At 44.0% G+C, this 20,670-nt stretch overlaps 1 protein-coding gene across 2 annotated transcripts in view; it reads left to right on the forward strand.

The window, feature by feature from the left end:
• Positions 1-8,447, forward strand: part of c16h3orf18 (chromosome 16 C3orf18 homolog) — a 97,270-nt gene extending 88,823 nt beyond the window's left edge. For both annotated transcript variants that reach the window (XM_072280094.1, XM_072280095.1), the window contains exon 5: positions 5,478-8,447. In XM_072280094.1, the coding sequence (XP_072136195.1) occupies positions 5,478-5,558 (81 nt within the window). In that variant the 3' untranslated portion in view covers positions 5,559-8,447. The remainder of the gene's footprint in view (positions 1-5,477) is intronic.
• The last annotated feature ends 12,223 nt before the right edge of the window (positions 8,448-20,670 follow it).

Here is a 20,670-nt window from a genome sequence, read left to right on the forward strand (position 1 = left end):
GTGATTGACAGTGAGGATTGAAAGTGTGGGTTTGCAGAGAAAGCTGGGAATGTAATTGACACTATAAGTTGGGCTGATAATGTAGGCTGATAACGTCGAGCACCTCTGCTCCGTCCGCTAAAACGGACAGGATCTTCCAGTAGCCGCCCACTTCAACTCTGCTTCCCACTCCCATTCAGATATGTCCATACATGGCCTCCTCTACTGCCATGATGAGGCTAAACTCAGGTTGGAGGAGCAACACCTCATATACCATCTAGGTAGTCTCCAGCCCCTTGGTACGAACATAGAATTCTCCAACTTCCGGTAATTCCCTCCCCCTCCCTTCCCCTATCCCTATGTCACTCTGCCCCCTCCCCCAGCTGCCTATCACCTCCCTCATGGTTCTGCCTCCTTCTACTACCCATTGTGTTTTCCCCTATTCCTTCTTCACCTTTCCTGCCTATCCCCTCCCTGCCTCCCCTCCCCCACCCCTTTATCTTTCCCCTTACTGGTTTTTCACCTGGAACCTACCAGCCTTCTCCTTCCCACCCTCCCCTCACCTTCTTTATAGGGCCTCCGCCCCTTCCCCCTAGTCCTGACGAAGGGTTCCGGCCGGAAACGTCGACCGATCTTTTCCACGGATGCTGCCCGACCTGAGTTCCTCCAGCGTGATGTTAATGTAGGCTTGCGGTGTTGATCGGCAGTGAGACAATGTGGTGTGGTTGAGATGTGAATTAGCAGCAGGATACAGGTATATTTAGCTGAATAGGATGATCTGAATCAACTGCTTTGTTTTGAACAGCAAGGTTGACTTTACTCTCTCACAGTATTATAAAAGGATTAATGACTGATTTCACACTTCTGATGTTGATTGATGCAGCTGGAAATATAAAACTAAGAGGGCTGTACCAGAGAATATCCCATGCTATCACCTCGAAGGAAATGTTATGCTAACCAGTCAGGCAAGTGGGGGAAATAAATGCTGTCCATCTCTAAGGTGGGAGAAGTGGTGCAGAGGTTCAGAGGTGCAGGTGGAACAATAACACAAGGCTGAATAGCCTAACCATGTTCTCATTTCCATAAAATAAAGACGTGTCTCTATAACTGGTTAACCATTGGCACATAAATACAGCCCTAGGAACATCCTAAATGTTCTTCTACCAAGATGGACTCAGATTTCATAGAACATGGAATATTTTAGCACAGTACAGCTCTTCAGCCAATGATGCTTTGTCAACCTTTTAACCTACGCTAAGATCAATCTAAACCTTCCTTCCCACATAGCTTTCCATTTTTCTGTCATCCAGGTGCCTATGTAGTCCTGAATAAGGGTCTCAGCCTGAAACTTTGACTGTTTATTAATTTCCATAGATGCTGATTGACATGCTAAGTTCCTCCAGCATTTTGTGTGTGTTGCTTTGGATTCCAGCATCCGCAGAATTTCTCATGTTTATTCTTATCTAAGATTTTCTTAAATGTCCGGAGTGCATCTGCCTCTACCACGACCCCTGGCAGTGAGTGACATGCACCAAAGTTCAAAGTAAATTTATCATCAAAGTACATATGTCACCATATACAACCCTGAGATTCATTTTCTTGTGGGCTTACTCAATAAATCCATAATAGAATCGGTGAACGACTACAACAACTGGGTATACAACCACTGTGCAAAAGACAACAAACTGTAAAATACAAAAAGGAAGAAATTACAATAATAAATAAGCAATAAATCTTGAGAACATGAGATGAAAGTGAGTAAGGTGTGGGAACATTATTTTATTATTATTAATTTTTTATTGCAACACCAACAAGTTACATTCAATACAACCAATTGCCAATTACATTTTGACTGTTTAACCCAGCCACCCCCAACCTTCATCACTGTCCCCCTCCACTCATCTCTGCCCCCTATCCGTCTCCCCTCCACCAACCAACTGAATAGTAGTACATACACAGACAAAGCATTCCTATTTTAACAAAAGATCTTTTAAGTTAGGTATCAAATTTGTCCACATTAAGATTGTGTTTGGTCGTGCATCATTTACTCTTGCTGATGCAAGTTCCAGGTAAGAAATGTCCAAAAAGCTCCGAAGTCAGTGAGTATTTGAAATATCATGGGGAGGTTTCCAACGCTGGACTGCAATCTTCTTAGCTGCAGTCAGGCCTGCCAGATTTTGCGTGTTTTTTCCGTAAGGGAAAGGTGGGAGTCATCATTTAGAAGATGTACAGCGGGGTCCATTGGTAATTGTACCCCTGTTAGTTCTGTAAGAGTACTGATAACCTTCCCCCACAAATCAAAAACCCCTGGATATTCCCATACAACATGTATAAAAGAGCCTACGGTTCCGTGGGGGCAAAATGAGCAATAAGGGTCAGGAACCAGTCCCATTTGATGCCCAATTCTCGGTGTTAAATATGCTCTATGACAAAATTTCAAGTGTATATACCGATGATTTTGGGTTTTTCGAAGCACTGGCAGTGTTATCCCAAATCACATCCCAGTGTAAGTCTTGCCCAATTCAGATATGTCCCTATCCCAGGCTTTCATTCCCGATGTGGGCATATAATTCTGGGAGTTTAATTTATCATAGATATATGACACTATCTGTCCTGGAGCACTCTGTATCCAACTTAAAATGGGATGGTCCTTTAAACCTGACCCCCAGGGAACGCTGTAGGCTTTACAAGCTGATCTTACTCGAAAGTGGAAGAAAAGAGTGTTTATCAATATTATATCGAGATATCAGTTCTTGAAAGCTAAGCATAGTACTTGCCCCATTAATATCTTGAAGGGTAGTAATACCTTTATCCTCCCAAATTCTGTTAGTGAATGGTTTCCCGCCAGACAGAAAACGATTATTGTTCCATAATGGCGATGATTTGCACCATACGCTTTTAAATTTTAGGAATTTTTCTGCTGCTCTAAACACTTGTAGCATATGGGTTAAAATTGGACCATAATACAAATCAGATTTTTTGGTAGACATACGTATAAGGAGAAAGTCCTTCAACCTTATTGGTGCTATTAGCTCTTGTTCTATATTTTTCCAGGACGAAACTTTATCCTCCTCCATCCAGTAGCTGAGACTTCTTAGTACAAATGCCCAGTGATACAATTTAAAATTTGGACATGCCAATCCCCCATCCGACTTTTTGAATTGTAGAGCTGACCGTTTTATATTGGGTTGTTTACCGTTCCAAACATAGCATCGTAGTAAGGAGTCCAGGTTTTGCCAATATCCTGCTGGAGGTGCAAGTGGGATCATTGAGCTGATCAGATTAATGCGGGGTAAGATGTTCGTTTTAATGACCGATATACGGGCCGGGACTGATGCTGGCAGCTGTCTCTATCTATTAATACCTTCTTCTATTTTTTTCAGAGTTAAAGAGTAATTTGTTTTACCCACAGATGATAGGGAAGTATTAACTATAATACCCAAGTAGAGGACCTCATTTGTAACCTTAATCTGGGGAGGGAGAGACACCTTACTTTTATCCGTATTAATCAGCATCATTGCTGATTTTGACAAATTAACTTTGTATCCTGAAAGAAACCCAAATTGCTCCAGTGTTTTTAAAACATAGGGGAGGGTTTGTTGAACTAACCATATAAACTAGCGTGTCGTTTACGTAAAGTGATATTGAGTGTGATGTTGTACCTATTGGAATAGGAAGATCCGAGGAGGGTTGCTAACTAAATGTGCAAGTGGTTCAATAAATATAGTAAAAATTAAAGGAGACAAAGGGTCCCCTTGTCGTGTGCCCCGTCCTATGTCAAATAACTCTGAGAAACTTCCTCCCACACATACCTGGGCTGAAGGATTAGCATACAGTGTTTGAATCATATTGATAAATTTATTGCCGAACTTAAATTCTTTTAGAGCTCTCCAAAGATATGGCTATTCAAGGCGATCAAACGCTTTTTCAGCATCTAGAAATAGCAATCCACAGGCAGGTGGGATTTTATGTGTTGCACTCAGTATGTGTAAGAGCCGGCGAATATTATCAGGTGTGAGATGCCCCCTGATAAAGCCCGTTTGATCTGGGCTAATTATTTTCCCAACTACTGTCTCAAGTCTACTGGCTAAGACTTTGGAAAATATCGAGGTCGGCATTTATCAAGGAGATGGACCGTAATTGGCACACTCCAAGGAGTCCTTCCCGGGCTTAGGTATAACTGTGATCAGGGCTGTGTTTAGATCTCTATGGAAAGCGCCATTTCCAAAAGCATGTTTGTGCAGGAACAGTTCAATGATGGGGCTAGTAAAGTTGAGTGAAGTTTATCCTCTTTGGTTCAAGAGCCTGACGGTTGAGGGTAGTAACTGCTCCTGTACCTGGTGGTGTGTGTCCTGAGGACCCTTTACCTTCTTCCTAATGGCAGCAGCGAGAAGAGAGCATGACCTAGGTGACCCACCACTCTTTGTGTAAAAAAAAAACATGTACCACTAACATCCCTCCTATACTTTCCTCACCTTAAAATTATACATCTTCGTATTAGCAATTTCTGTTCTGGGAGAAAGTTTCTGACTGTCCACTATATCTATGACTCTTGTCATCTTATACACTTCTATAAAGTCACCTCTCGTCCTCCTTTGCTCCAAAGAAAAATGCCCAAGCACGATCAAATTATCCTATGCTCTGCCACGGGCTGTGGTGGAAGCCAAGTCCACGGATATACATAAGGCGGAAGTTGATAATTTCCTGATCGGTCAGAGCATCAAAGGATGTGGCGAGTAGGCAGGTGTATGGAGTTGTGTGGGATCCGGAATCAGCCATGATGAAATGGCAGAGCAGACTCAATGGGCTGAATGGCCCAATTCTGCTCCTGTGCCTTATGGTCTAATGGTCTAATAGGACATTCTCTCTACCCCAAGCAGCATCCTGGTAAATTCCCTCTGCACCCTCTCTAAAACTCCCACATCCTTCCTATAACGAAGCAACTACAACTGAACACAATACTCCAAGTATAATACAACATGTGTCCTCTTCTCATTGCTACCATCAGGGAGGAGGTACAGGAGCCTGAAGGCACACACTTAGCGATTCAGGAACAGCTTCTTCCCCTCTGTAATCAGATTTCTGAATGGACATTGAACCCATGAATACTATCTCAGTAATTTTTTGCACTACATATTTAATTTAACCTTTTATGTACTCTTATTGTTATTAACAGCTTATTATTATTGCAATGTACTGCTACTGCATAACAACAAATTTTATAGCATATGCTGGTGATATTAAAACTGAATCTGATTCTGACAATATATCTTGGGATCTTTTGGGAAATGGGTGAGTAAAGGACACAACAGAGTGAGCCAGCAGCTTCCATTGAAATGTGCTGCCATTGTGAGAGAGGAACTGAAAGAAGCTAAGGTCAGTGCAAAAGGTTTCTTATGTCTTAGACGTTGAAACTTGGCGAGTGACTCTGACACTGGAAGATCCAGAAGGACAGGTGAATTCCAGGGGGTTACTCACTTCTATGTTTCTTTTTCCAGATCTTGATGCCAAGTCAAGGATTGTTGCAGAGGCCCAGCAGACTGGTGTTCACAGATGTAGCTAATGCCATTAATGCCTGAACAATACTTAAGCTCCAGTGCTGATGGACAACACCCCAGTGGTCACGTGTGCACCTCCAGTCATGTGTACATTCCTATGGATGCCTGCTTTGTCTCCCCTTTTCTGGATGTCGAAACCTGGCCACTCGGAGTTAATTTTGTGCACTTAAATTTCAAGAGAGGGTTTTTTGAAGGCAAGTGGGCACATTGGACTGGTTCCAACGAGGATGAGATGGGCTGCACTCCTCCGCTTAGTATCTCATTTCATCCACCTTGGATTGTTACCTGGCATGCTCGCCTCCCACCACGCCTCCGTCCCCGCTTTCCGGTTGCGACAATCCCTAAACCAGGGGTTCCCAAACTGGGGTCCACGGATCCTTCAGTTAATGGTAAGGCTCTCTGGTATAAAAAAGGTTGGGAACCTTTGCCCTTGACCTACCCTGACCGGCAGGTGGTTGATAGGAGCAGCAAACTGTCCAACTCTGGCACAACCATCAAAGTAAAAGTCAAGTTTATTGTCATGTATATGCACAGGTGGAATGAGAAACTTACTTGCATCAGCATCACAGATACAGAACTAGAGATACAACATTCACAAAAAAATATAAATTAAATGTAAGTGATACAAGAAAGAACACACTTAGGACATTGTAGTGCAGAGTGGTCATGGTGTTGCTATACTGAGGCAGTGATTAAGGTTGTGCAGATTGGTTCAAGAAATGAAAGGTTGATTCACTCTACCACTAATATGGCAAAAGCAAGCCTGCATAACTACTCCAACCATCGTGTGATACAGCACAAAATCAGGCCCTCCAGCCCAACTTGTCCATGCTGATGCCCATCTAAGCTAGTCCCGCTTCCCCAGGTCTGACTGATATCCCTCTTTCCCTAACACCAGCTGATTAAAAACACAGCAGCATCTTCCAGCCAGCACAAAAACAGCGCAGGCTGCTGTTTCATTTGCCTTCTCTCTTTCCTTCAATTGCCCCTGTCCTTTCTATCTGGAACCACTCCCTCTGCTACCATTTACAACACAACTACACCCAAGTCGAGAGAACAGTACCATACCGATTGGCACACATTTCACCAGGACCCATCCAATTCAATTCTGAGCAAAGGTGTTTGAACAGCCCATACACAAGAATTCTGTGGATGTAGCCAGAATCCTTCCCAAACTGATTTCATCAAATTCTTTTAGCAGGCGGCATGGTAGCATAATTCTATTACAGCGTCAGTGGTTTTGATTCTGTCTGTAAGGAGTGTGCATGTTCTCCCCACGACCGTGTTGGTATTCTCCTAGTTCTCCAGTTCCCTCCCACATTCCAAAGATGTATGGGGCTGTAGATTAATTGGTGACATGGGTGTGGTTGGACAGTGTGGGCCCATTGGGCTGGGAGGGCCTGTTACCGTGCTGTATCTCTCATAATAATCAAAAAAAATATAAGCTTAAAACTGCTTTCCTCTATTAGGGAAAAATGCTTAATCCTTATTTGTCATTTTATTTCCAATAACTAGTTTTATTGGGGCTTATTATCGGTGATGTGCATAGTTCACTGGCTGCATATATATTGTGGCCACATTACAATAGGACTCCTGCCTCTGGTCAGAGGTTCATGGGTTCAAGACTGACTGTAGCATCTTGAGTGTTAAAACCCAGGCTGACGTGCTAGGGAGTGCACAGCAGTCAGGCTGCGTGAGACTTTAAAGCAAGATTCCATCCACACATGACAAGTTATCCCCAGTCCTGGGCTATATTTATTTACATTTATTCCTCATTTGTTAAACTAGATAGTCTGCTCATTATCACATTGCTGCTTGTTGGAGCTCAGTGTGTGTAACATGGTGAATGCATTTCCCAAATTGCAACAGTGACTGCACATCAGTTGGGACATGTTGAAATCTTAAAGGTGCTACATAAATGCATAATGTGATAGCATTTGATGAAATCAATTCAAGACATTGAGAAGTAATTTTAGACAATCTAACAACAACATCAATTCCCAAGATCTATCTTGCACTGTTATACCACTGCCTTTTTAAATTTGTTATTCTTGTTGAATGTTAAGGTTGCTGGCAGGGGCAGGATTTACTCTCCATCCCTAAATGCCCTTAGCAAGATGGTGGTGAGCCACCTCTCCACCCACCGCAGCTCTTGTACTTTGTTAGTTGCAGTTAACGCAGTTGCCGCATACAAATTGGCTGCAGTTTTTCCCATGAGGACCAAGGCTGAGAGCTGGTGGCTTATTCAATCAGACTTACACCCTTGATGACTGCTGACTGTCACAGTTGCCCCTAAACCCATCAGCCCACTTCCTTCAGGGCCTCTGTTGGTATCTCACTGGCCCAATCTCCAGATGGAAGTTACTGGCAGCTCATCAAACCAGGGTTGAAGATCCAAAAAGAGGAGAGATCCACAAACATCGACATTGAGCCTCAAGGGCCGCTCTTTCACTGGTAGTTAGTGCTAGCCTTTGATGATCAGCAGAAGCAACCAGAAGACCCATGGCCAAGAACTTATTTTTGGCTCTACAATTGCATCCATGTTCTGGTCTCCACTTCCCAGATGCAAAGCCCTGTAGGAAAAGCCTGTGCTGGCCAGGGTGGAGGGTATTTCAGAGGGTGGGCTAGCAGAAGAGGTGGGGGAGGCAGCAGATGACAAGAGGACCAATGTGTGACAATGCTGGGGAGATGCTGCAACACTCTATATATGCCCCCCTTACAAACTGGGCTGTCTGTACTTCTCCATGTTATGTCACAGCCCTGAGGGAAATCACTGTGTTATTGCAGCAAAGCACAGCCCAAGTATCCACAGAGACAAAGTGGTACATGGTTTAGACTTGCATATCTCAGCTTTGTTCTTGTAAATCCTCTTTACTCATTTACCTTCAGTACATTTAAGTCAGTGTATCTTCCAGTATTAAATAAATCTAAGGTTAATCTTGTGACGTTGTCTTGTTTAAGTGTGTTATTGGTGTACTTTGGACCGTGCAACATCTGTATCTGGTTTATCAGGAATTAATCTTTCCTTACTCATGGTCATTCAGCATGAAACTAGCTCTTCAGGAGGCTGGAGAAACAAACGATCTGCTGGAGGAGCTCAGCAGATCGAACAGCTTCTGTGGGGGTAAAGGAATCATCGACAGCTCCTGAAGCATTGACAATTCCTTTTCTCCCGCAGATGCTGCACAACCTGTTGAGTTCCTTCAGCAGATTGGTTGCTGCTCCTTCAGCCCACTGTGTGGTTATAATTATGTGCTGAGTGGGTTCTTAAGTTCCAGCGAAGTCCATTGTGAAATGTATGATTTAGTAATAGCTTCTTCCCCTCTGCCATCAGATCTCCAAACGGTCCATGAACCCTTCAACACTACTGCACTGTTCCTCTTTCACACTATATTTATTTTTATTTTTATTGTAACATATAGTGACCAGTTAAGATGCTGCCAAGCTGTGGTCTCCATAGAGATTGTCGTTCAGGTCCTGTAGTTTTCTAAGTTCGTAAGGATGGTCTTTGGAAGAGCATGGGGAGTTAGGGATCAGGTTAGGGTTAAGTTCAAGGAAAGAAGGAGTTAGAGGTCAGGCCGGAGTCTAGGCCTCTGAATGCCAGCGATGCGGATGGGTGACAAGTGACATTCGTGGATGTTGGTCTGTCTCAGGTCAGTAGGTCACAGGACTGGGATTCTGTCATTGGCTAGTCTGGGATCAGTACTGAACATTGAAGCCTGAAAGTCAACCAGAAGTCTAAAAGTTGAAGTCCAGTGGCCAATGCCTGGAGGCTGGAGGTCTGCCGTTGGGTTGGAGGACTGTCTGTGTACGTGGGTAGGTGGGAGGGAGAAAATGGGCTTGCTTTGCTGTTGTTGTTGTTGTGTTCTGTGTTGTTCTGCTGAGCATTGCGGGCATGTTATGTTGGCGCAGGGATGCGTGCCGACACTTGTGGGCTTCCCCCAGTACATCCTTGGGTTGTGTTCTTTGTTAACGTAAGCAACACATTTCACTGTATGTTTCGATGTACATGTGTTAAGTAAATGAATCTGAATCTGTACTCCTATTAGATAACAACACATTTCAAGGCAGATGTCAGTGATGATAAACCTGATTCTGAGCAAAGCCCAAGGTGACCATTGATTAGTAAGGTATTAGGTAAGTGTTGCGTAATAGCAATGTTGATGATATACTGAAGACTGAGGATAAACTAATTAGGTTGTAATTAGGTGGACTCAATATGCCCGCTTTTGAGGACATGGCACTCTTCGACACTTTCCTCTTTATTGCAGAGATGCCAGTGTTGCAACCTTACCAGAAGAGCTTGTCCCGCAAGCGCAGTGAGTGCTGGAGTACAGGGCTTCAGTACTACAGCTGAAATGAAAGGGCGAGTAAAACTATACCTGTGTGAATCCCTGCAGCATCTGGTGACCCTGTGATCTCTGTCTTGGAAGCTGGCATCAGAACATCTTTCAAGAGGGTAAACCCTTGCAAGGCATTAGGCCCTGATGGTGCACCTGGTAGGGCTCTGAAAACCTGTGCCAACCAGCTGGCAGAAATATTCAAGGACACTTGCAATCTCTCACTTCTGCAGTCGGAGGTTCCCATCTGCTTCAAAAGGGCAACTATTATTAGTACCCAAGAAGAGCAGGCTGAGCTGCCTCAGTGACTATCAACCAGTGGCACACACATCTACTGTGATAAAGTGTGTTGAGAGGTTGGTCGTGGCTAGAATCAACTCCTGCGTAAGTAGGGACCTGGACCCACTGCAATTTGCCTATCACCACAATAGGTACACAGCGGATGCGATCTCAATGGCTTTCCTTGCAGCCTTGAATCACCTGGATGATAATAATACCTACATCAGGCTACTTGATTTCAGCTCAGCATTCAACACAAACTCCTCGCTGACTATCAACACCAGGGCACATCAAGGATGTGTGCTTAGCCCACTGCTCTACTTTACACCCATGACTGTGTGGTTGGGCATAGCTCCAACAGCATCTGTAAATTTGCCAACAACACAACCATTGCTGGCAAAATTTCAGATGATGACAAGGAGGCACAGAGGAGTGAGATAGATCAGCTGGTTGAGTGTTGTCACAACAACAGTCTTGCACTCAACGACAGTAAGATCAAGGAATTGATTGTGGACTTCAGGAAGGACAAGTTGAGGGAACACACACCACTCCTCACTGAGTGGGAAAGGGAGAGCAGTTTCATGTTTCGGTGTGTCAACATCTCTGAAGATCTATCCTGGCTCAAGATATTGATGGAATCACAAAGAAGGCACAACAGTGGCTATATTTCATGAGGAGTTTTAGGAGACTTGATATGTCACCAATGACACTCACAGATTTCTACAGATGTAACGGAGAGTAGTGTAACTGATTGCATCACCGTCTGCTATGGAAGGTCCACTGTACAGGATTGAAAAAAGATGCAGAAAGTGGTAAATTCAGCCAGCTCCATCATGGGCACTAACCACCCCAACACTGAGGACATCTTCAAAAGGTGATGCCTCAAAAAGGTGGCTTCCATGATTAAGGCCCCTCATCAACCAGAACATGCTGTCTTCTCATCGCTACCATCGAGGAGGAGGTACAGAAGCCTGAAGACACATACACATGTTTCAGGAACAGCTTCTTCCTCTCCACCATCAGATTTATGAATGGACAGTGTGTCCATGAACACTACCCCGATAATTTTTTCTCTCTTTTTAAAGTTTTTATATATATATTTTTGCTACTTAGGAAGCTGGGTGACATCAGATGGCAGGTGTGACATGGACATCAAAAGAAGAATAGGGATGGCAAAAGACACCTTTACGAGAATGAAGAGTATAAAGACCAATACTCAACTAGGCATGACAACCCGCCTCAGAGTACTGAAAAGTTACATTTATCCAGTTATGTTACATGGATCAGAATGTTGGACAATATCTCGTAACATGAGGAAATGAATTGAAGCAGCAGAGATGTGGTTTTTGAGGAGGATGCAAAGAATATGGATGAAACGAATATCTAATCAGGATGTCATGAATAGAGCAAGCACAAAAAGAGAAATAATGTATGAGATCATGAAAAGACAACGTAACTTCATTGGACATGTGATTAGGAAAGAGGAGTTAGAATGCACGGTAATTATGGGAAAGATTGAAGGGAAGAAAGCAAGAGGAAGGCAAAGACAAATGATGATGGAGACAGCAGCCAGAGAATTGGAAATGAATACCAATGAATTGACCCACTTGACCCGAAACATGAGTGTGTGGGTCATGGCAGTCAAAGCTCAATCTGGGTATGGCACCTGATGATGGTGATGTATATACTTAATGTAATTTATATTTTATTATACGTTGCATTGTACTGCTGCCGCAAAACAAATTTTATGACCTATGCCAGTGACATTAAACCTGATTCTGATAAGCACATGGATGAAAGAAAAATAGGATTAATACAGGGTTAGTATGAATAGTCAGCATGGACACAATGGGCAGATGGGCCTGTTTCTGTGCTGTAAGTCTCAATGGTAATCCCATTTTCATCATGGGTGTGGATGTGGCACTGCCACACAACCTTTAATGCCCACAACAGAACTGCTGCCAGACTGGTGAAACGGTAGTATAGTGGTTAGTGCAATGCTCTTAGACTCAGGGCGTCAGAGTTTGGAGTTCATTTCAGGCGCCATCTGCATGAAGTTTGTACTCTCTCTGAGTGTAAGGGCTTACTCTGAGTGCTCCTGTTTCCTCTCACAGTCCAAAGATGTACTGGTTGGTAGGTTAATTGGACATTGTAATTTGTCCTGTTTTAGGCTAGGGTTAAATAGGTGGTTTGATTCTTTAAGGTTGTCATAGCTGGGGGATATAGTGGGAATAAGCTCCACTACCTATTAAATGTTCCCAATGGCATGTGTTTCAACTAGCCTCTGACAACCAAGTCGAACTCCTGGCTTTCACACGTGGCTTAGCTACTAAGCCCAGTGTAACCCTTTCTACTGACAGGTGAGGTTACAAAGGTGGGTTACTAGCACTTTAACCCAGTCGCTCTGGGCAGATGGGGCTTGTCAGCTGTGTTTGGCTGCATCCTGAAAGAAAACTCTGATCTCAAACCTCCACTACCTTGCAGTTATACCCACTCATGGGGTTTCAGGAGTAAACCCCCGAGGAAAAACCTGGAGATGGGGTCCCTAAGACAGTCCTAAATCAAGTTCAACTTTGACTGGCAACTCCTGTGATGCCACCGGCCCCAATCTGTTACGGTCTCTGCCGTTCCTTTGGGGAGAGGGGGAGCCTGCTGCATGGACAACAGTTTGCTCTCCATATCGTACTGCCCTGTCATGTTGACAGCTAGGATGCAACATCCATGGATGACCTCAACCAACAAAAGGTGGTTTTGTGGGCAGTATGACTCATTGGGCCGGAAGGGCCTGCTGCACATTTTACCACTAATTAATTAATTGATTGAGTAATTAATACGGTTGGGTAGGGAGTTGCTGGATTTAGATGCCTCAACAGTGAAGGACCTCCAAGAGGACCACAACCTTGTCGTAAGATTTGAGGGCTTGCATGCCTTGGTGACCCAGAGAGCTATGTTAGCTGGAGTCAGGGCTTTGGCTCTTGGTAGGGTCACCCATGCCAAACAGCTGAAAGGGTAGAGGCCAGACTATGAGTTGTCCACTGGTCCTCCAGGTTCAGGGGGCTCAGCTCAGGGCTAACAACCCTGAGTGGTCAAACAAAACTGGACCAGAAAGAGAAATGAAGGATCCTTCTACAGCTGAGAGCAACAGTATTCCTGAGTTTTCCCCAGGACTTGCATGACTGACAAGTAGTGAAAGCCGGGCTACTGCCCTGATGAAGGAAGCCCTGAACACCACCAGAGATGGAAGACCTTCATTGCTGCTCTAAACGCCAGTGGTGTAATGGCAGTAGGAACAAAGAAGGAGCATTGTGACCAACACAGTAAATGAAAACATTGAGGCAAGATACATACATATTCAATGGGAAAATGAAATGATTCTCACACTATCTGAACTACTACTTTCGTAAAACTCACTAACATTTTTAATAAAGGTGAAGTACATGTGTGAAAATAAAACAGAGAATGCTCTGCAGTACAAAGGAATATAGTTTTATTAAAGATGATATAAAGACAAAAACCAGAAAAAAGGCTTAAAAAACTTCATTTCTGAATCATACACTGTAGAGGAACAGACATACAAAATTATCTCCCAAAATATATATCTCAATTCTAATGTTGTTCCATCTCTTTCAGTGCATTTCGTAATTAATTCATCATTTCCTTGCGACACTTTGTGGTTGCTGAGGTAATTCGAGGACTGGCAACATTTATTTTTTTATATATAAAAATAACAACAGCATCACCTCAGAGGTAGTAAACAGATCCTGCACGCGGCGTGAGTGAGGGAGGTGAACGAGGCCGTTTTCACAGGAGAGCGAAGGGCATTGCTCCATCCAGGGTTGCCGGGAGTTCAAGTCCGAGCCTGTTCTGGAGAGGCTGACTGAAAATTGTGTTTATGTCAAGTTTTGAAGAGGCACGTTTAATTTATTAAAACCTTCTCTTGCCAGGTTTTCCTCAACCGTTTGGTATTGTGGAATGTAAAATTAGTTTTTAGATGAATAATTTTTCAGGTAAGATCATATGACGCAGGAACAAAATTGGGCCATTTGCAAGTCTCTCGTGCATGCACTAACATCAGTTTCTGTCTCTAAACTCCTCCATTATCAATGGCTTAGAGCCCACCACAACCTGCTGAAATCCTTACTTTACTTCAATACCTGTGAGCACTTCAACTCCAGGTGTGCCACACTGACCTGTATAGCCCACTATAATCGATAGACTGCTCCCCTCAACCGCAATTACAATGTGCCTCACACTAGCATCCTCGTCGTTTCTCCCTAGACAATGCCCACTTATGTGAAATGATTGGTTGGGTGACTGGTTTACCCTCAGACATCTGATAACAGTAGCAAGAGGTGGTGTTGGAAAATAACACAACTAACTCTAGCCACTGCTCCATGCATCAAATGATGGGTCCAAGCAAAATTAAAACTGTACCTCTTGAATGAAAGGGCATTAATTGACTTCCAGTATGAAATCAGCCATTTACATTTTGGCTAGTGAACCATTTTAGAGTGCCAGTAATTGGAGTTCAATTCCTACCACTGTCTGTAAGGAGTTTGTACATTCTCCCTGTGACTGTGTTAGTTATCTCTCATATTCCAAAGATACATACAGTGTCTATAAAAAGTAATCACCCCCCCCCCCGGAGGTTTTGCATTTTATTGTTTTACAACATTGGATCATAGTGGATTTAATTTGGCTTTTTTGACACTGACTAACAGAAAAAGACTCGTGTCAAATTGAAAACAGATCTCTACAAAGTAATCTAAACGAATTACAAATATAAAACACAAAATAATTGATTGCATAAGTATTCACCCCCCCTCATTTAATACGACACACCCAATCATCACTGGTGCCCCCAATTGGTTTTGGAAGTCACATAATTAGTTAAATAGAGATCTGTTTTCGGAGACCTGTGTGCAGTCAAGGTGTTTCAATTGACTGTAGTAAAAATACACCTGTATCTGGCAGATCCAACTGCTGGTGAGTCAGTATCCTGGCAAAAACTACACCATGAAGACAAAAGAACACTCCAAGCAGCTCTGTGAAAAGGTTATTGAAAAGCACAAGTCAGGAGATGGATACAAGAAAATTTCAAAGTCGCTGGATATCCCTTGGAGTACAGTTATGTCAATCATCAAGAAATGTAAAGAATATGGCGCAGCTGTAAATCTGCCTACAGCAGGCCGTCCTCTAAAACTGAGTGACTGTGCAAGAAGGGGACCAGTGAGGGAAGCCACCGAGAGATCTATGACCGCTCTGGAGGAGTTACGAGCTTCAGTGGCTGAGATGGGAGAGATTGTGCATACAACTATTGCCCGGGTACTTCACCAGTTGCAGCTTTATGGGACAGTAGCAAAGAGAAAGCCATTGTTGAAAAAAAATACATGAAATCTCAGCTAGGGTTTTCCAGAAGGCATGTGGGAGACTCTGAAGTCAACTGGGAGAAAGTTCTATGGTCTGATGAAACTAAAATTGAGCTTTTTGGCTGTCAGACTAAAGGCTATGTTTGGCTTACGCCAAATATCGCACATCATTTAAAAACACACCATCCCTAACGTGAAGCATGCTGGTGGCTGCATCATGCTGTGGGGATGCTTCACTGCAGGCAGGCCCTGGAAGGCTTGTGAAGATGAGGGTAAAATGAGTGCAGCAAAATACCAGGAAGTACTGGAAGAAAACCTGATGCTGTCTGCAAGAGAACTGCGACTCAGGAGAAGATTTGTTTTCTAGCAAGACAATGACCCAAGCATAAAGCCAAAGCTACACAGGAACAGCTTAAAAACACAAACTTAATGTCCTGGAGAGGACAAGTCCCAGAGTCTAGACCTCAATCCAATTGAGAATTTGTGGCTGGATTTGAAAAGGGCTGTTTGCTTATGATCCCCATGTGATCTGACAGAGCTTGATTGTAAAGGAGAATGGGGAAAATTGCAGTGTCCAGATGTACAAAGCAGACAGACACCTGTCCGCACAGACTGAAGGCTGTAATTGCTGCCAAAGGTGCCTCTACTAAATACTGACTTGAAGGGGGTGATAACTTATGCAGTTTATTACTTTGTGTTTAATAATTGTAATAAATTCAGACCAATTTATAGAAATTTGTTTTCACTTTGACCAAGAAGATTCTTTTTCTGTTGATCAGTGTCAAAAAGCCAAATTAAATCCACTGTAATTCAACATCGTAAAACAACAAAACACAAAATCTTCCAAGTGGGGTGAATACCTTTTATAGGCACTGTATATAGCTAGGGTGCCTTACTTCTGCACAAAACTAGAGTAATTTTATGTATTGCACTGTACTGTTCTTGCAAAAAAAAATCAAATTTTATAGGTAATGTAGTTAGGTTTAGTAAATTGTGGGCATGCTATACAGGTGCCAGAACCATGGAAACACTTGCAGGCTGCCCGCAGCACCTCCTTGGACTGTTAGTCGTTGATGCAAACGACATATTTCACTGTATGGTTCAATGTACACGTGACAAATGAGGCTACTCTTAATCTTTTTCTCTTTAAACTTTAGAAATCTAGCATCAGGGAGTACAAAAGGCCATTTGGTCTATCACGTCAGCTTTGAAAGCTGTTAGCTCAGCACCTCTACCCTCCCTCCTCATGGGCCTGTAAATCCTTTATTTTCAAGTACTTTTCCAAATCCTTATTTAAAGTTACTGATGAATCTGTTCCCCCTGCCCTTTTGGACGAATCCATCCAGATCGTATAAACTCGGGACATTAAAGTGAACGGTTGTCAGAAAGTTACAAGTCGTTTTGGTTAATTGCATAAGGGTTGCCATTTGGTTTGAGCCAGCTGTTTACTTGGCAACCCATCCATCTGCTTAAGAGTCCCTCAGTAGGCAGGCTGCCGGCTTGTTCTCCTGAGTGACTTAACCCAGCTCCTCTACAGTTGATGCCCACTCTCCTCCCTCAAAGAGTAAAGAGCAGGGTACAGAAAACTGCCTGCTCAGGGTAGGGTTGCTAAAAAGACTAAAAGCCCCCACTCCTTTTAACCTCATCCTCTAACAGTTTGATAGCCACATATCCACAACTGTGGAAAGGTCTCCAGATCTAGCCCAGGCTAAGCCCTGTCAAGGAATGCTGGGGCTGCCACTCCATCAATTTTACACTTGGCTCAAGAGGAGGAAGGCTACTATTGGGTGGGGTGTTTAAACTACCCTTCTACCTGATCCCCTAGTTCTCTCGCCCTGCTACCTGGGTTAAAACTGCCCTCTCTAAATGCCAATCATCCAGGAATTTCTTTAGCCAGAGAGTGGTGAATCTGTGATACTCATTACCACAAATGGCTGTGGAGGCCTAGTCATGGGTATATTTAAAGGTGATAGATTCTTGATTAGTAAAGATGTTAAAAGTTACAGGGAGAAGGCAGGAAAATGGGGTTGGGAAGGAAAATGATGGCTTGGAGTAGACTCGATGGGTGAATGGCCTAATTCTGCTCCTTTGTTTTATGGTCTTATATCAGCACCTGGCAGACTGAATCAAATGTATGGCCATATAAATTTAAGTTTTAAGGGTAAGTTTTTAACACACAGAGAGTGGTGGGTGTGTGGAATGATCTACCAGAGGTAGATACATTAGGGGCATTTAAAAAAACTCTTAGATAGGCACATGGATGATAGAAGAATGGAGGGCTATGTAGCAGGGAAGGGTTAGGTTAATGTTGGAGTAAGTAGAAAGGTTGGCACAACACTGGGACAAATGGCCTGTACTGTTCTGTGTTCTAAATGTAAGACGCTTCCTCCTTTTCTATCTACACTGGTCCTCATGGAGGGAACCTCTAAATAATTCTCCTCCACCTTCTAACCTCAGAGAAGCTTCAAAGACACACGTCTTCCCCACCCCCGCACTGATTTGCTGCCTCTAGAATCTAGACACCCACACACAGTCCAGCCAAAGGTCTCCCTGGTTTAAAAGATCAGATCACTGTAGGTTAAGACACGCTCCCTCATGGTGGCAGGAACCAGCTTAGGGTGTGACCCAGAGAAATCCAGGGAAGAGTGTATGGCGGGGGGGGAGGGAGACATGGATGTGCTGGATGGGAAGGAGGGTGGGGGAGTAAAACATCTCCATTGCACACAGCCAATAACATACATCATACCATGCAGTGGCAGGAAGAACATGGAAACACCACACAGATAGCACCTGAGGTTGGGAGGGAACTAGGGTCACTGTTGCCAGCAGAAAAGCTGCTTAGGAAGTGGCACCATTGCCTCACAGCCTCAGTGGCCTGGGTTGAGTCCTGCTCTCCAATGTTGTCTGTGTGGTATTTGCACGCTCTCCCAGCGACTGCGTGGGTTTACCATGGGTGCTCTGGTTTCTGTTCCCACCCACCCACCACATCCCAAAGACGTGCAGGATGACCACTGTAAATCACCCCTGGTCTGTAAGCAAGGGGCAGAATTTGAGTGAAATTTTGGGAATTACATTCTGAGAGAAATTTAGTGGAGAATGGGAATGCCATGGGCCAAACGGTCTCCTTCTGTGTCATGAGGAAATTGGGAAAATTCCTTCAGAAAACCTGGCAGAGAGGAAACAGCATGGGGAGAAAATATTTGTCAGTCACCTTTGATCCCATTAATATAAAGTGGTCTGAGTACAACTCTAACCATCACTAGTGTGTACAAGGTTTGTGCTGGCAATTGATGACCAATTTTGGCAGAAGATGGAAATCTTGGGTAACACATACAAAATGCTGGAGGAATACCGCAAGCCAGGCAGTATTTATGGAGGGCAATAAATAGTTGTGCCAGAGTCTCTTTCACAGGGTGGAAACGGTTAGTACGAGAGAGCCTCTACTGTGCTTGGCCCAAAAAGATGACTGTTCATTCACCTCCATAGATGCTACCTGACCTGCTGAGTTCTTCCTGTAGTTTTGTACGTGAATATCAATTTCTCCCCGCACAGTTCTTCAAGTGGTAAACGTACCCAGTGCATTTCAATCAGGTGAAACAGAACAAATGCAATATCCTGGCATCCTGGTTGAGCATTGCCCTTTTAAATGAAATCATGGAGTTAGTATACAACTTGTTACAATAATAGAGGCTAGGGTAACCAGTGGTAGGGTCCCCATCCTCTGCACTACCCACAGTCTGAAAGCAGTTAGCATTTTTTTTTGTTAACCGGCTAACCGTCCGTGGTTACCACTGAACAGTGCACCTGCACCAAAGCTCAAACTCAGCCCCAGGAAGTGAAGGCTAAAAAAAAATGACAAGCCGCTATTTCCATTTTTTCACACCATTAGTCACACATAAAACAGGGGGAGTGTGTGACTGACAACTGCTCCTCGTCAGCACTGTCAAGAGTGCGTGGGGAGGGTTGGAGGTCCTCGATCGCCCGCTGGGTTGGGTGGTGGTCAGGAGAGACAGCATCGTCTCACAGCCCCCAGTGGGGCTAGCGAGACTGACTGTTCTGCTTTGCCGACCCAGGGAGATCACCAGGAGTCATCAGTTGGTGAACGACCCAGCCAAGGATCCACCACTTGCGGTTTGAGGGAAGAAATGATCATGTTGGGATGACCACTGATAGGTACAAGATTCTACTGGGTTCAAGCTAACCTTGGGCCCATTGTCCTTCTTCCCCTTCCTTTAGTATAAATGCGACAGTTTGCCATCTTGACGTACAAATGAGTATAATTACCACCTCTGCTGTATCGAGACTGGGTCATGAACACCTCGGTAATTTAGGGATCAGGGGAACACAAGGAGTTCTGCCGATGCTGGAAATCTTGAGTAAAACTTTCAAACTGCTGGAGGAACTCAGCAAGTCAGGCTGCATCTACGGGGGAGACTGCTCTCCTCCTTTCCAGTCCTGTTGAAGGGTCTTGGCCCAAAACATCAACTGTTTATTCCCCTGCTGGCTGACTTGCTGGATCCTCCAGCATTTTGGGAGGAATCAGGGTGAAATGTAGTTCTCATCAGTTTTCTGTCAGCAGCCGTGTCTCGTCCACTTTTCAAGGGAAAACTGTTCCTGAAGATGAGCACCGCACACAAAATGCTGGAGGAACTCAGCAAGCCAGGCAACATCTATGGAAAAGAGTACAGTTGACATTTCAGGCTGAGACCTGGCCCAAAACTTTGACTGTACTCTTTTCCATAGATGCCGTCCACCCTGCTGAGTTCTTCCAGCATTTTATGTGTATTGTTTGGATTTCCAGCATTTGCAGATTTCCTCGTGTTCCTGAAGATGAGCTCTGGGATGCAAGTGGATGACTTGATAACGTCCCTAAGCAATCATAAGATGGGTACTTTGGTTCTGATCCGAATTGTAATCAAGATGTTTTACAAGGGGGAAGGGTTTACCTTCCAATTAGCTGAGCCCACCTCACACCAGCAGGAGATGTGGCTATTCAGCCCATCAAAAATAAGCTGGAGTTTTGGGAGAGCCAATCAAAACAGAAGTGAGGAGCAGCAAGAGAATGGGGCAGCACAGTACCGCAGCCGTTAGCCCAATAGTTTACAATGCCAGTGACCCGGGTTCAATTCCCGCTGCTGTCTGTAA

Source organism: Mobula birostris, chromosome 16 (assembly GCF_030028105.1).
Source record: "Mobula birostris isolate sMobBir1 chromosome 16, sMobBir1.hap1, whole genome shotgun sequence".
Lineage (NCBI taxonomy): Eukaryota > Metazoa > Chordata > Chondrichthyes > Myliobatiformes > Myliobatidae > Mobula > Mobula birostris.